This window comes from Enoplosus armatus, chromosome 6 (assembly GCF_043641665.1).
Source record: "Enoplosus armatus isolate fEnoArm2 chromosome 6, fEnoArm2.hap1, whole genome shotgun sequence".
NCBI classification, from domain to species: Eukaryota; Metazoa; Chordata; class Actinopteri; order Centrarchiformes; family Enoplosidae; genus Enoplosus; species Enoplosus armatus.
In genome coordinates, this window is record NC_092185.1 from 22,478,663 (window position 1) to 22,493,566 (window position 14,904).

General features: G+C 42.7%; 1 protein-coding gene across 1 annotated transcript in view; it reads left to right on the forward strand.

Annotated features, from left to right (window-relative positions):
- hydin (HYDIN axonemal central pair apparatus protein) overlaps nt 1-14,904 on the forward strand; it is a 65,412-nt gene that overhangs the window by 11,973 nt on the left and 38,535 nt on the right. Inside the window, exons 7-23 of the mRNA XM_070907073.1 lie at nt 842-1,047; nt 1,334-1,525; nt 2,463-2,562; nt 4,591-4,712; nt 4,948-5,171; nt 5,378-5,445; nt 5,631-5,872; nt 6,285-6,385; nt 7,189-7,324; nt 8,009-8,173; nt 8,271-8,423; nt 11,142-11,380; nt 11,491-11,776; nt 11,912-12,055; nt 12,364-12,507; nt 13,611-13,703; nt 14,154-14,374. Of these exons, the coding sequence (XP_070763174.1) occupies nt 842-1,047; nt 1,334-1,525; nt 2,463-2,562; nt 4,591-4,712; nt 4,948-5,171; nt 5,378-5,445; nt 5,631-5,872; nt 6,285-6,385; nt 7,189-7,324; nt 8,009-8,173; nt 8,271-8,423; nt 11,142-11,380; nt 11,491-11,776; nt 11,912-12,055; nt 12,364-12,507; nt 13,611-13,703; nt 14,154-14,374 (2,836 nt within the window). The remainder of the gene's footprint in view (nt 1-841; nt 1,048-1,333; nt 1,526-2,462; nt 2,563-4,590; nt 4,713-4,947; nt 5,172-5,377; nt 5,446-5,630; nt 5,873-6,284; nt 6,386-7,188; nt 7,325-8,008; nt 8,174-8,270; nt 8,424-11,141; nt 11,381-11,490; nt 11,777-11,911; nt 12,056-12,363; nt 12,508-13,610; nt 13,704-14,153; nt 14,375-14,904) is intronic.

Consider the following 14,904-nt stretch of genomic DNA (forward strand, 5'->3'; position numbering starts at 1 on the left):
CTGTGCTGGGGAATCATATTTACCTTAAATCTACTACATTATAATTTGAACCTCTCGTATTTATTTCAGCCTGATGTATTTCACATTACTCCAACTCAAAAAGGCTTTGGCAGCACGATAAAGTGAGTTGTTTAGATGCCAGTTTTCCTGGATATTTTGAGAGCCATTTTAATCTCTCTGCCAGGCTTCTTTTGATCCAGATCCAGTCTTTCAAAGCTAGACTTTGCAGTGTGTCCTTGACTCCACTGCGAGTTCCTCCTCTATCCACTGCCCCATTAGGCCCGAGACTCCCAGGGGAACAGCAGTGGCTGCTCAGTGGATAGAGTTTTGTTGTGCTGGGCAGCTCCCAGTTTAGTACTGTATGTACAGTACTACTGCTAGCCCGGTTCCAGACTTCTGCTACCAACTTCTCAGATGTTCTCTGTGACTCAGTTCTATAGATGAATGTTTAAATAAATGTAGAAACAAATACATGCAGGCTGATCAGGCAACTGATTTGTTGTGGCTTTACACCATTACATAGATTGTTTGAGCTTGTTGTTTGTGCTGCTGCAATATAAATACATAGACCACAATAAATGGTATGCACTTTAAAAAAGCAGAAGGTATATGCATCTCTTGTCCCAAGTGAAATCTTTCCCCATGTGGACAAATATATTAATGACATATATTATTATATATATTAATAACAGTAGGTCAATCAACTTCAGCAAATCGGGATTAGAAAGAAGTCTCACCATAATAGCTCATAATCAGAAGTGTACTAGTACAGACTGTGCAGTGATGTCTGTGTGTGTGTGCTTCTGCATTTCTCTGCTGTCTCTGCGTGTCTCCTGTCCAGGTGAAGACGTGTACATCAGGTTGTATGGGGCTTGTGAGGAACTGGACATCCATCTTGAACCTGACTCTGTCCTGCTGAAGAGGACTTACATTTCCCTGGCCAGCGTACACACAGTGTCCCTCACCAACAGGAGCGATATCCCTCTTCGGTACTGCTGGACGACGTGGCCCAGCCTGCAAGAGGAGGCCCTGAGCTTATTGAGGTGTGTATGTATGCACACAAGGGGTTTAACACAGACAATGCAGGAATGTGCTTTTGATAAGATTTGTTTTAGGTGTTGTAAGTGTGGGCTGTATGAGCTCACCCTCTCCCTCATGTAGCAAGTAAGATGTACCATGTGTTGCTAAAAATAACCTCAGGTGTCACTTTTTTTCTGTCGCCAACTCTTTGTTCTTCTCTCTGCCTCTTTTTCTCTCTGACCCTCCTCGATCGCTCTTTGTTTTTTGTTTTTTGCCTTTCACCTTCCCTCCCTTCGTCCCTTTCACTAGGGAGAGCTCAGTGCTCCAGCAGAAGGAGGAGGGGGAGGAGGAGGAGAAGGAACGGTTGCTTTGTCAGTGCGAGTCCGACCCGACAGCGATCCATCGCCTCCCGCTGCTGTCCAGAGCCCTGCAGGAACGCAGAAGCCAGGCTGTGAAGGACGACCTCCTGGCCCTTTCACACAGCTGCATAACTGTGGAACCAGCGGTGTGTTTGTGTGTCCAGTATCTCTCGACCAACTAATTGTTGGCCCACACCCTACTCATGGATTTGCAGCCTAGTTTCTCTGTTCGTTAATACTGTGCTGCAGAGATAATAACTTCTCATGATGTGTCTAAATAATTGAGTACTTGTATTAATGCCAAGGGGGGAAACATACGTACATACAGCCTTCTCTGAGCCGGCAGGGATTCAGTAGCTTGTCCAAAGGCAGTTGAACAGGTTGGATGTTTGAAACATGGTTCTTAGGTTGGAGGACAGAATCTTTTGTGGATTCCCCCCGAAAAGATCAGATCTGTAATTAGATCTGTCACAAAGAGTTAAGATTCGCCTCTGTTGTTTGCATGTAAATCCAGTCTGACTCCTCAGTGACGGGCGGGTTACGGACTGAGCGCTTTCTGCCCAGGGACCTTCAGGTAGCCTGACCTGTTTTGACACCGCCTTCCCTTTTTTTTGCCGGTGTCTCCTCCGCTCAACTCAGCCAGGTTCCCTGGCCAGAGGGAGATGAGGAGCAGAAGGAGAGGGCAGGAGAGAGTGAAAGTGCGGGGGAGAGAGAGAGAGAGCAAACAGTCTGTAGGCCTCTCACAACACAAACTTTGAGAATGCATTTGAGAGAAATGGTCAGCAGTCTACACACAAGTACACCCATGCACCCTAACACACAGTCACACACAGGTATTAGTTGGTGTTAGAGACAGTTAGTGTGTGTGCAGAGTTGAGGCGGATAAAAGAACCAATCAACTTCCATATTGATTTATACACTGAAATGAATGCAGTTGAACTTTCACACAACATAAACTCTTAATGGTCTTCAAACCCATCTCTTCTTTCTCTGAGCGAGAATATGCATTTACAGTGTGTGTGCACGTCTGCTTTATGTCCTTTAAGTAAAGCAACCAGTTCTTCTTGTCTTTACACGGCTCAGGAGGGTGAAATATGGCCCAACGTCACAGCACGGTTCAACATTGTCTTCAAGCCCGAGGAGGCCAAACTCTACCAGCAAACCATATATTGTGATGTCACGGGTCAGTACCTATCTAGAAAATACAACACACATTAAGGTTTCACATACAAAAGCACAGTATTGCATGTATCTTTACAATACAGTAACGACCAAACAATGTCTAGTTTTTAGCCATGCTGCTGGTGTGGCGCTGCGGAGGGCAATCTCGGTTGGTGGGTCCAGATGCAACATATGGATGGGTTGAGGATGGATGGAGGTTGACTATTTTGATTTTCAGAAATCGAATCACTTTGATGATTTTTTAACTTTTAATCTATCTCTAAACTGTAAATAGGTGCAGTATTTTGGTTTATGACCAAATACCTGCAAGACTAATGGCATTCCCAGCTTAACCTCAGCTCAGATGTTAAACGTCAGCATGTTAGCATTGTGAGAGCAAGTTAGCATTTAGCTTAAAGCACCACTCTGCCTAAATCATAGACTGTATGAAAGAAGTGGACGTACTGGTTTGTGGGCTATTGTTTTGAAGACTTGAGTTTGTCATTTTGGCCACCGCTATCTTTGCTTTATGGAACCTGAAGTGACCATATTTGGATGAGAGGGTGACGCTGGGGATCTGAGAAGGCAAAGACAATATGCACGTCTACATATACCGGCAACCTGACTGCATCTGGCTTCACTGTGCAAAGTAGCTGCTAACAAAGTTAGCTTGTCAATGAACAGCTGGCTCCTAGAGTGTCTTTTAATACAACCGAAGACCGCTATCCTGATTGACAGGTCACCGTGGTAGTGACTTGTCAATCCCAATACAGCCTTAGAGAAAAATGAATACACTTCATCCAAAAATGTCCCCTCTTGTCCAACAACTGTAACTGGCCACTGGCTACACTAACAACATAAACAACCATGTGAGAAAAGAACATGACATGTTATCCCATCTCTGCTATGTACAGGCATGCTCCTATAAATGAATATTTCTATATTATTTTGGTGTTGAGTTTGGCTAAGGGTGGGATTTGGGATCAAATTATAACTAACTGCATGTTGGGTTGAAGGTCATGCTAAGATTCTGTATTAAGGCTTACATATACAGCAATTTTTAGCGACACTTAACACAAAGTATGGCCTCTTTTCCCACTTAGAACCAGAGGATAACTCTCTGTTCTTTTGTTTGTTCTTCAACACCTCGAAATTGATTAACAACTTCAAGCAGACTGCACACTCCAGCTGTAAATCAATAGCTTTGGCTTTCTCATAAAAGATTCCCCTTCCCTCAGTGGGCTGGTGCAGACAAAGGTTAGACAGACAAGTCTGGGTAACAAACCGTGCCTGTCTGTTTGTTTATTGTCAGAGGACGAGTGCTCCTCTCAACTATGTCTCTTTTATGTTCCCCTTCCCCTTCAGTGTACGATATCCACAATCAAACTTGGTTGAAGCACCACCAATTGAAGAACTCCTGAATCTGCCTAAATGCTTTAACCACTGGACAATTCGTTGCTATTTGATCTCATTTTCATATTAGACAATGCAGTCATGAGGACCCAAAATATATTAATCTCGTCCCAGAGGTAGTAAAAGGTTGTTGGGAAATTTGCATGTGGCCGCCATGTGTGTCTTCTGAGCCGGAGGCCAGATTTACATTAATTTCCATGTTTTCTGAGGCAGGTGATGACCTGACCAGCCTAGGCCAATGACTACTGTACCCTGAATCCTCACTTTGCAAAAAGCTTTAGAAGCTTATGAAGCAAAAACTGAAGGATAGACCTCTTGCCCTTTAATAAGTTCACAGAGAGAGAGGTAGAAAGACATTTTGTATCTGGACTAACTTTGGATGCACTTTAAACTAGATACATAAAAGCAACCTTTCCAATTCACCTGCATAAAATCAGTGTTAGATATGTTCAATATGTTTGAGACACCTTTTCTCTCTAAACATTAAATTGTCACTTTCTATATAGTTGTGTTGTTATACCTCCTATCTTCTTGATTGGTTTCTCCTGACCCAATAGTACTTTTCCTTTCGGGTTTCTCTGTCTCTGTCTGTCTTTGCTATGAATCTTTCCCCATGTCTGTCTGTGTCTGCACTCAGGCCGTGAAGCTCGGTTACCTCTCACAATAAAGGGTGAGGGCGTGGGACCTGAACTCCAGCTCAGCTTTAACCTGATGGACATGAAATATAAAGTATTCATCGGTGACAAAAACTGTTACGAGGTAAGACAGTTTAAGCCAAAATGAGCAGTTGTGTCCCTTCAGAACATTATCAGTTAGGACATGAGTACAGTTTATTACCAAAACTGTGGATCTGGATGTAGTAAACAGCTTGTGTCTGGCATACCTTTAAAAGTAAGTCTAGTTTCATATAGTTTAGGCTGCTAAAAAATCCAATTATAGAAATTCATGCATTCGTGCATCTTTTTTTCATTCTTTTTTTTTTTTTTTTGTCCAGGTGCTGGTGTCCAACAGTGGACTGATTGATGCCCCTTTCAGGCTGTCAAGCCCCGACACCGCTTTCGGCCGCTGTTTCTCCTTAAGTCCTGAGGAAGGTGTTGTCGCCTCTGGGGCCTGCCAGATTGTGGAAGTCACCTTCCACAGTCGCATCTTGGGAAATTTCTCTGAGGACTTGCTGCTAACTGTCACAGGACAGCCTCAGCCACTTACCTTGACCTTCAGGTGAAGTTAGCGAGTGCAATAACTCAGACTGTAAGGGAACATTCAGAGTTATCGAAGTAAATATAAAAAAAGTGGTGGCAGTGTTACTAATCAAAAGACCAATTAGCCATTTTCCACTGCAGTCACAGTACTTATTTTAGCATCCTTCCACTTGCTGTTGTTGTGTCCAAGGATCTCATGGCTCATGTCTTTGTCTTCTCTTTCAGGGGTTGTGTCATCGGCCCCACATTTCACTTTAATGTTTCAGAGTTCAATTTTGGAGATGTATGCTTTGGTGAGTTACTTATTTACTTAGTTACTTCGTTATTTTACCTAAACTTATTCCTTTCTAAGTAGCTTAACATAACATATTATACTCGAGAGAATCACAGCATTCAGAAATAAATGTCTTCCACTTCAGCCTCGTCTTTATGTTCTCATCTTGGCCCTCTGTCTTTCTGTCTCTATCTCTCTGTGTAGGTTTCCCTCTAACATTGATTTGTACCCTCTTCAACACCTCCCTGGTGCCTATGACCTTCGCCCTGCGTGTCCCGGGAGATGGGTTGGGGTCTCCCAGTGTGACTTGTGCCAAACATGTATCTGACCTGTCCACGAACAATTGGCAAGGCAGTGCTGCTAGAGACCTTCATGCGCGGCCTGCAGAGTTCACCATCAGCCCTGCTGCGGGCTCTGTGCGTGCCATGTCAGATGTGACCATTAAGGTACAGAGAAAAAAAATGTGGGGCGACCCGTAAAACTGCAACCTTTTTTGCAGGTGGATATGTAGATTTAGTTAACTTTGGACAGAGCCAGAGTAGCTCTTTCCAAGTTTCCAGTTTTCATGTAAAGCTAAGCTAACTGTCTCCTGGCTCCAGCTTCATATTTAGCACATCCATACAGTACAATAATGAGTGGTATCAATCTTCTCGAACTTAATTTCTGCAAGAAAGCAAATAAGTGTTTTTCCCAAAACATCAAACTATTCATTTCAGAGGGGATTAAGTTGTCCTGTGATGCATTCAACAAAAAGTCTATGGCAACAAACGAAAACCTCCCAACTGATGGTGTTGATTTGAGTAATGCTCACTGTTTCTTTTTGTGGTCTCATGCTGTGTATGTGTATTATGTGTACAGGTGACGCTGTGCTCCAACACGCTCGGGAGATACAGGCTGCCGCTGGTGGTAGATGTTGAGGGTGTCGGGGAGGAGATCATGACTCTGCCTATCAATGCCAGGTCAGACACATACACACACCCTTTAATATGCAAACATGATCAAACATACTCACACATCAGTTGACGTTAGTTGTGTGGTGTCTCAAAAGTTGCAGCCAAATATTATAGTTAGGTTTGCCTTTGCCCATTAAGGCCATAAACAGATATTGAGTCAGTTCTGCATTTTCTCTCTTGTGCCATAACACTGTTTGATCGTTTCCATTTTCAAAAAGATACATCATGAAAAATGAATGAATGAATAGAAATGAATCACCATCCCTCTGTCCTAGTAAGATGGAATATTCTCCTCTTCTTCTAAAATAAGTTTTAGATATGAAAATATGTTTTGACGTGTTACAACAAGATGGCATGAAAACAGCAGAGGTTCATCTTGCTTTTTTCTTTTTTTTTTTTAACAAACTCTCCTATCACCCTTTCTCTCAAAGTAAAGTGCCTTTTTTTCTGGCAGTAACCTCTGCCGTGCTTCTGGCTGTCTCTGATGCTTTGACAAGCTGTGAATGTGTTCCATTGAACTTCCATACAGGTGTCGACAAATCAGTGGAGTATGTGTTAAATATTCAGAAGCTAATTTGCATAATAATACATTCGAATGTCACCTGCGACATCACTCAGAATAGGGCACCGGTATCTGACTTCCTCACGGCAATCACCGCCATTGTAAATTTATGAATCAGTTCTAATTAATAGACTGCAGTTTTGGCATGACGCGAGGCAATTACTGTTGTGATTCATAAATAAGCCTCAGATCTTTTCTTCTCCTCTCTCTCTCTGTCTGCCTCCCCTCTGTTTCACTTTGCTAACAGGTGTGTTGTTCCTGATATTGTGGTGGAGACTCCAGTGTTGGACTTTCAAAAGTGTTTCCTCGATTGCTCCTACGAACAGAAAGTGCGGCTGACCAACAGCAGCACTCTGCCTGCCTGCTACGGCATGCTTGCCCAGGTTCAGTAGATCATTGCAGTAAATGGTTTATTTGTGTACGTACACTGCATGTGGAGGGTTACTCATAGAATAGTGAGATAAACAAGCACAAAACCTGTCAAGGCCCGACGCATGCACCACCTTATCAGTGTTGCCTGATATCCACTGCGAACAAACTTGTGACTGGAACTATGCCTCAATACTTCCTGATCTGGTATAGACACGACCGTTCATGCACACAAATTCATATGCATATTCGAGACAATGACTAATTTCCAGCTCAATACAGCAACATTTATGTGGCAGAGGTGAGCAACAAAAATAACACCTTAAAGGAGTAGTAGTAGTAGTAGTAGTAGTAGTAGTAGTAGTAGTAGAAGGAGTAATGAACACATTATATCCCGTTTATTGTACTAAAGACACAGTAAATGTTGACGTTATCCACTTGATTTGACCAAGTCAGAATGCTAAAGCTTTATTTTAGCTTTTGCTGAACTGGAACGAGGACTGTGGATTTTGACATTTGGCATGTCATTGAAAGCACAGTAGGAAGGGATGAGGAATCATTACGGCAGGAGATTTTGTAAAATGTAGAATTAATATACATATTTAGGATCAAAATAACGAATGAATTCCATCTTTTAGATGTGAATCTATACGTACAATAGATACAATAGTCATTTCTGTCTGTGGCACCTTTTTCAGGAATATGAGGAGAGTCCGTCACTGAGTTTTGGCAGTTCGGCGCCCAGAGGAGTGATTCTTCCTCACAGTTCAGAGGAGCTTCCTGTGTTTCTGCTGGCTAAGGCCGTTGGAAGGATGCGCCGCACTCTACGCATTGCTGTGTTCGGCAGCGTCCAGCCAGCCTTGGTCAGTGGAAGTCTGTGTGTGTGCTTCTGAGTTCTGTTACAAGTTAAAAACTGTGTACTTGTGGGTGTAATTGTAACTCTGTTCTGTTCTGTTCCAGGAGGTGGTCTTGTTATGTATTGGGCAGGGACCAATAGTTCATGTTCAGAGCCCACACCTGGACTTTGGCAGAATCCCGGTTCTGACGGACATTAATAGAGCCCTGCACCTGTCAAACCAGTCACCTGTTCCAGCCCGCTTTACTGCTCTCATGGTACAAACACACACTCTGCAGTGTCACAGTAATGGGAACATGGTAGAAATAGTTTTAGTAGTGTATTTAATAGATTGAATACATACCTGTTCAGCTCACTACCCATTCAGTGGCCAGATTTCTTGTGTAAACCCTCTGTCTGTCTTCGTCTGCTCCTGTGACTAATTTATTTTCAGTCTAATTCGATATGTAATTAATGACTTAATAGGTTCAATGCTTTGTTAGCTCTTGAAATAATTAATTGCCATTTAAACCTGAGTCCTACCCCTTGAGTGTTGAGAGAAGTGATTTTCCTCAGAGTGCGCTCCCTTTATGAACCAGTCAGATGGTGACGTTCAGAATAACATGAATGAAGTAGATGGATGTGATCTGACTCAATGATGCTCAACTTGGCCTGTCTTGCTGTTTCTGGTATTTGTAGCATTTTATGCACAAAATGGTAATTTAACGTCCACAATACAATGACACTTCAACTGCTTTCAACATTTAAAATCTTAAGACATTTTAACTTGTTTGCAGTGTTTAAACCTGCAATTTTCAGCAAAAGCACTCACGGTTACATTTTCTTCAGAAACTGTTGCCTTTTCTAGGTGTCACAAAGACTGATATACCAACAACTGATTGAATGTTCCACTTATTTTTATTTATCGTGCTTACTCAGCGTAAAGGAAACCGTCTCTCGCTGTTGCCTGATATCCACTGCGAACAAACTTGTGACTGGAACTATGCCTCAGTACTTCCTGAGGTGGCATAGACACGACCGTTCACGCACACAAATTCAAACACACACAGGCAACCCCGGTGTAACTGCAGTTGTGTGACCCTGTACTCTCCTCTGAGGCAGTGTTGAGGGAAGGAGTTTCCCCCTGCACTCTCGGGAATCAATCGATGCAGATTCTCCGAGAATTACATTACATCTCGCTCAATAAGCTGGCAGAGAGCCACGCACACAGACCTGATGACTGAAGATTGCGGGGATATTGCGGAAGGTATCCACACTTGCTTGTCATCTAAGTGGCCATCTGTGAGAATGACTCCATCCTTTCACCAGCCCAGGCTTTTATAGATTATTTAATACAGTATCAAAGATATCTAGGCAGCCAGAGTGTGTAGTGGGAAGAATAGTGGCCAAGCACTGCAGTTCGGACATGAGCGTATTTACGTTTGCAAAGCAAACCCTTTACCTAACGTACTACCTTTTTTCTGTAGTCTATGTTTCTTTTCTGTTGTCAGAGTATGAACAGATACAGAGCTAGAAATAGAAATTGCATAACAGTGCATATATACATGATGTGGAGTTATGTCTTTTTTTCACCGGCAACCAGAAACATGAGCCACATAAGAATACACGTTACAATATGTTGATCTTGTTGTGATCAGTAGTCACTGCAGCACCAATGCAGGACTTGTGCCGGTTGATGTACTGTTGATAGCTGCACAGCACACAGCACAGATTTGGATTCTAAGCCCATCTGACTTGTGCTGCATTCAAAAGCAATCAATGCTAATCAAGCTGTGGGATGCAGCGGGTTTGATGTGATTATTGAGATTCCAGTCATCTTGCTCCTCTCTCCGGGGAGTCGACCCCCTGCTCTTTCTCCTCTTCTGACTCCACCTACTCCTTAACCGTGATCACCCCAGTATCGACCCACACCAAGTTCGCCTTCACCGGCTCCTTCACCTGATCATGCAGACGCTGAGAAAGTGATCTGTGACTCCTAAAGTCACTCACTGGCCAAGTGTTGCCTGTTGTGTTTTTCTTCAAATGCCTCTGTTTCTGTAATGAAGTGGCTTTGAACTGAGACATCAAACAAAATCCTTCTATTTGATTTGTCCAGTATTATTTTAGTGCTGTCTCTATTTCAGTAAGGGCAACACAAATGTCAATTGTAGTATTTGAGTGCAGACATTCCTCTCTATTGATCTAAAATCTATGTGTTGTCCTATAGGCACTGAAAGAGCCCAAGCTTCACTGCATCTGTAGGAAGCTCATTCTCAAAGTCCCAATTAAAACTTTATGTTCCAGCCATTCATCAACAGAGACGCTGTATGGAACATTGATTGTGATGCCTGTCCACTGCTTGGTCAGATATATATATATATATATATATATACAGCACAGTGAGCACAGTGAAGGGCTTTGTTGACGGACTGGAGATGAACATTAGATTTACATCTGTTTTCTCATTACATTCAAATAAATGCAATCGAACCAGCTGGGAAATAGAATTTTGTCTTGCAGCAGTCCCTGCAGATATACGTGATAATTGACACTATTAAACTATCCATTGTGTATTTTAAAACATATTTTAACATAGGATACACTCATCTTAACTCCTTTACTGTACATCTGTATATCACACCATACCATTATCGTCATCATAGTAGGGAGATGTTTTGTCTTACTTATGTCAGACAGGGAGCCGTTGCTCTACTTACACCTCTAGGATGTCATGCTGCACCGGAATGTTGATGCGATTATGCAGCTATATGATATACACATCTATCTTTCCAGGTCCATCCGTAGCACAGGCCTCAATGGCATGTTAGAGGAAAGTGCCCCCCACAAGGGATATATTTTCATGCATCAAGTTTCACTCATGCTGCTCAAACTGTTACTGTGCCACTCTGCAGATGCAGGCAGGCATCCTGTAGTAGCAAACACTTCAGCTCATTGCGCTCAGGCCGTAAATGAACTCTGTGTTTCTGTTTCCTCAGAGCCATGCACGGTCCTTTTGGCGGGTTGAGCCCAGTGAAGGGGAAGTTCCACCAGAGAGCCAGCTGGAGCTCAGGGTCGTGGCGCACTTGAAGGACACACTTCACTTCCAAGACAGGCTGGAAGTGTCCATCCAGGACAGCCAAACACACACGGTCCCACTGTCTGCCACAGGCACTGGCACCACAATTGTCAGTGACAGGCCTTTTGCTCCCAGCCTTGATCTAGGCACATGCTTCAGGTAGAATGAAAGAGCTCACACTCATAATTCTCTTAATAATAATGATATAGTGATTTAGACCTGAAAATGTAGTCCTGACAGTATGCACCACCTCCTTTCTGTCCTATAAGCCATGAGCCATGCCAGTACCGCTTCAGGCTGACCAACCATGGCCAGCGAACACACCGGATGTACTGGAGGACTGATGGCTTCCTGCCCTCCACAAAAACCAAGGGGGAAAACTTATCTGGCCGAACCATCCTACCCCCCATCTCAGCTCCCAGGAAGAAGGAGGTTCTGGGCCGTGGATCTTCTAGCAGAGAGAAGCCGGTGTTCAGCCTCAACCCTTCTCGTGTGGAGCTTTTCCCAGGCTGCTCCGCTGACATGGTGCTGACGGGATCTTCAGACTCCCCCAAGGTGAGACAGTTTGCTCCCAGGCCCAGAAAGGAATAAACTCATGCTGTGAATGTCATAAGCATAGCCAAGTGTGTGTCCATTAGATTGGAAGCATGTTGTAGTACATGTACAGTTCATGCTTTCTTATCTTGCCAGGTTGTACGGGAGCGTCTGGTGTGCCATGGCATTGTGGGTCGCCAGGGCTGCAATGAGCACATGATGTCTGTAAATGTTACCTGTCGCTTTGTGGCTCCTATGCTCAGCATTTCCCCCAAGCGGCTCAACTTCTACACTGAGAAGGTTGGTCAAAAGATCATGAACAGTACTCTCCAGCATATTTTCATTTAAAACTATATATTTTTAGTATTTAGTTCGGTACTGTATCTTGCAGTTATCTAATTGTTATGTAGGGATATCATAAGTCAGATGCCTTTTGGGGAAGAACGTGGTGGGAATGTAAATAATTTAAAGGAACTCTGTAAAGATTAGTGAATGCTGTTTAATTTTTTCAGTGTGTAAAAAAAGAAACGGGGAGCCTTTCATTTACGCTTTCTGTTCCTCTTTTTGCTTAATTGATTAAATTAATTAATGGTGTTTATGTTTTATAGGTCCCAGGACAGAGTCTAATGCCCCTATATGAGAAGCTAATCTTGAAGAATGTGTCGTCTCTGTCTCTATCCATGGAGCTCGCTCTTGAACAGCCGTTCTCCCTGTGTCAGGACCCGGGAGCCCACAGCTCGGCTACCACTAAGGTACACACTCCCTCTTCGTTGTTATTTGTCTTTTTGTTTTTCATGTCAAGTTCCAGGAGGAAGAAACCTAGTGATTTTGGTGGCACACTTGAAACTTAACTTGAATCTTCTGTCATCTACCAATACGATGTTGTCTGTGAAAGTAATCACTAACTGACGATATTATTGCTGGAAATCTGTTGTTTTTTACTTAGATTAACTTTACCTTAGATTCGTTATTGTCTCGTGTCATATATTGAATAGCCCGTCAATCAGTTTGTGAGGGATATCAGTTTCCTATGTAGAGTTTGATCTGTGATAGCGGGGCCAATTATTGATGCCTGTAGCTCGTCCTATCTTAAGTAACTTAGTAACGCCTTGCTCAAAGGCAGTGGCAGGAACTTGTTCTTAACATGCAAGCACAACGGGAACATACAGACTGTAGGGAAAGATCCCTATTGGCCTTATTGCTCATTACTTACTTACTAAGGGCACATTTTGAACAGCTGACGTTTTACCAAGTTCAGTGGAATTCTGTGTTACTGTCCATCTTGTCTGTAGTGGCTGTGTGTGGACTCATTATTATTACTGATCACAGTTAATGAGTTGAATCAGATACTCTCTCTTGCCTTCTAAATGACAGTCATGGCTGTGATTTACCGTTGTTTATTATAAACACCTTTTTTTTCCCACCGTGATAGAAGTTCAGGTCATATATTCCCATGATACTCATGTTTTCATTTCATCATCATCATAGCTCTGACTTCCATTCTGAGAGGTGATTAAAACGTGGGATTGGAATCCACATTAAAACGGTTTTCGAGCCCCCGGCAGGTCTCTGAATGAAGCAAAAGAGTAGCAGGATATTTTGATAAGCCTGGGTCCCATGGCGGGATTACAATAAACGTTTCATAAAACTGTGGGGAGGTTTTTAAAAGGGTTATGAACTCGTGCATTGGGAGCCATTTTTTCATCAAGCATGCAAAACCAGATTATCAAAAAAATGAAGAACCAGTCTTTAGTCTCTGTTCTGTTGATTAGTTTATCTACCAAGTCTATAGTCCTAAATATTGCCTTCAATACATTTGCATTATATATTTTAACTGCTGTATGTCTTTTTCCAGTCCATTGTTTTAGGTGACGGGAGGCAGGCTGAGTTGTGGGTATGCTTTAATCCAGCCTACTGTCGGGATTGGGTGTCACAAGTCGTGGATGAGGTAACAGTGATGCGTTTTTTTTGTGTGTAAAATCTCTTACATAATGCTTTGCTTTTTCATCATATTGGTCATATTGTGTCCCTCTGAGCACACCATAGCTTAGCGCGTAGTGAAGTGGTTCCCAACCTGAGTTTTAGGAACCTTTCTGTCTTTTCTCTTTTGCTTTTATCTTTCAAAACTGGATATTTTCACCTCTGCAAGCCTCTAAAAGGCCTTCAAATGAAATAATCTGAGAAGGAAAAATCACTTTTCACTAAGGCCATAACCTGTGATTAGGGGTCATGAGTAGCATTGCTTTATTAATGGGATCACAAGTCAAAAAAGATTGGGAACCATTGAAGTGAAAACAATCTCTGTTTACTTACTCTTGCTAAATACTTGAGGTATTTACCTGTAGTATCAGCCATTTTGGACAAATACATTTCCTCCCTTGACTGTTTTTTTCCCCAGTTCCTTGAGATACACTACCAGGGACACCCACAGCAAGACTTGATCGAGCTGCACGCTGAGGTCCACTTCCCCAACCTGCACTTCTCCTCCACCACAGTGGATTTTGGCTGTGTGCTCAAATGGAGAGAGACTCATAGAGAAATCCTGATGACCAACTGCTCCCCGCTGCCTGTGTCCTACCGCTGGGTTTTCCTGGATGACCAGAAACTCTGTACCATCAGGTACATGCACTGAAAAACGTCCATGCACTGTCATATCAGTTATATTATACTTGTGTTTACAGTAATGACAGAGTAAGCAGGTGGAATATTCCTTCATTCCATCGAGCAAGAGGAGTTAGATAAGCTCAGAAATCACTGTCACTGAACAGCCTTAAAGATAAGTAAAACACACATTTTAGCTGCATCACAGTATTACAATAATCAGAATCCCTAGTGTCACATAACAATGTTGATTACAGTGATATATCTCATAGCTCGAGAATAGTGGTGTGATGTGTCTTGAAGGGACAAATACAAAACAGGCTTATTGTGCATTTTTGGCCTAAAGTGCTTCTTTTGCTGAAAAGTCCTTTCAACTCCTCAGCTGATCTTATCCAAGCCAGAAAAGCTGCATAGTCCCATTACATTACATCTCATTTCCTCTTACAGCAAATATCAGTTATCAATGCCCATCTGATTGTTTGGAGAATGTAGTTTTGTTCCTGGATTTACCTCTTATCACAGATGATGTGATGATAGCAGCAAAGCAA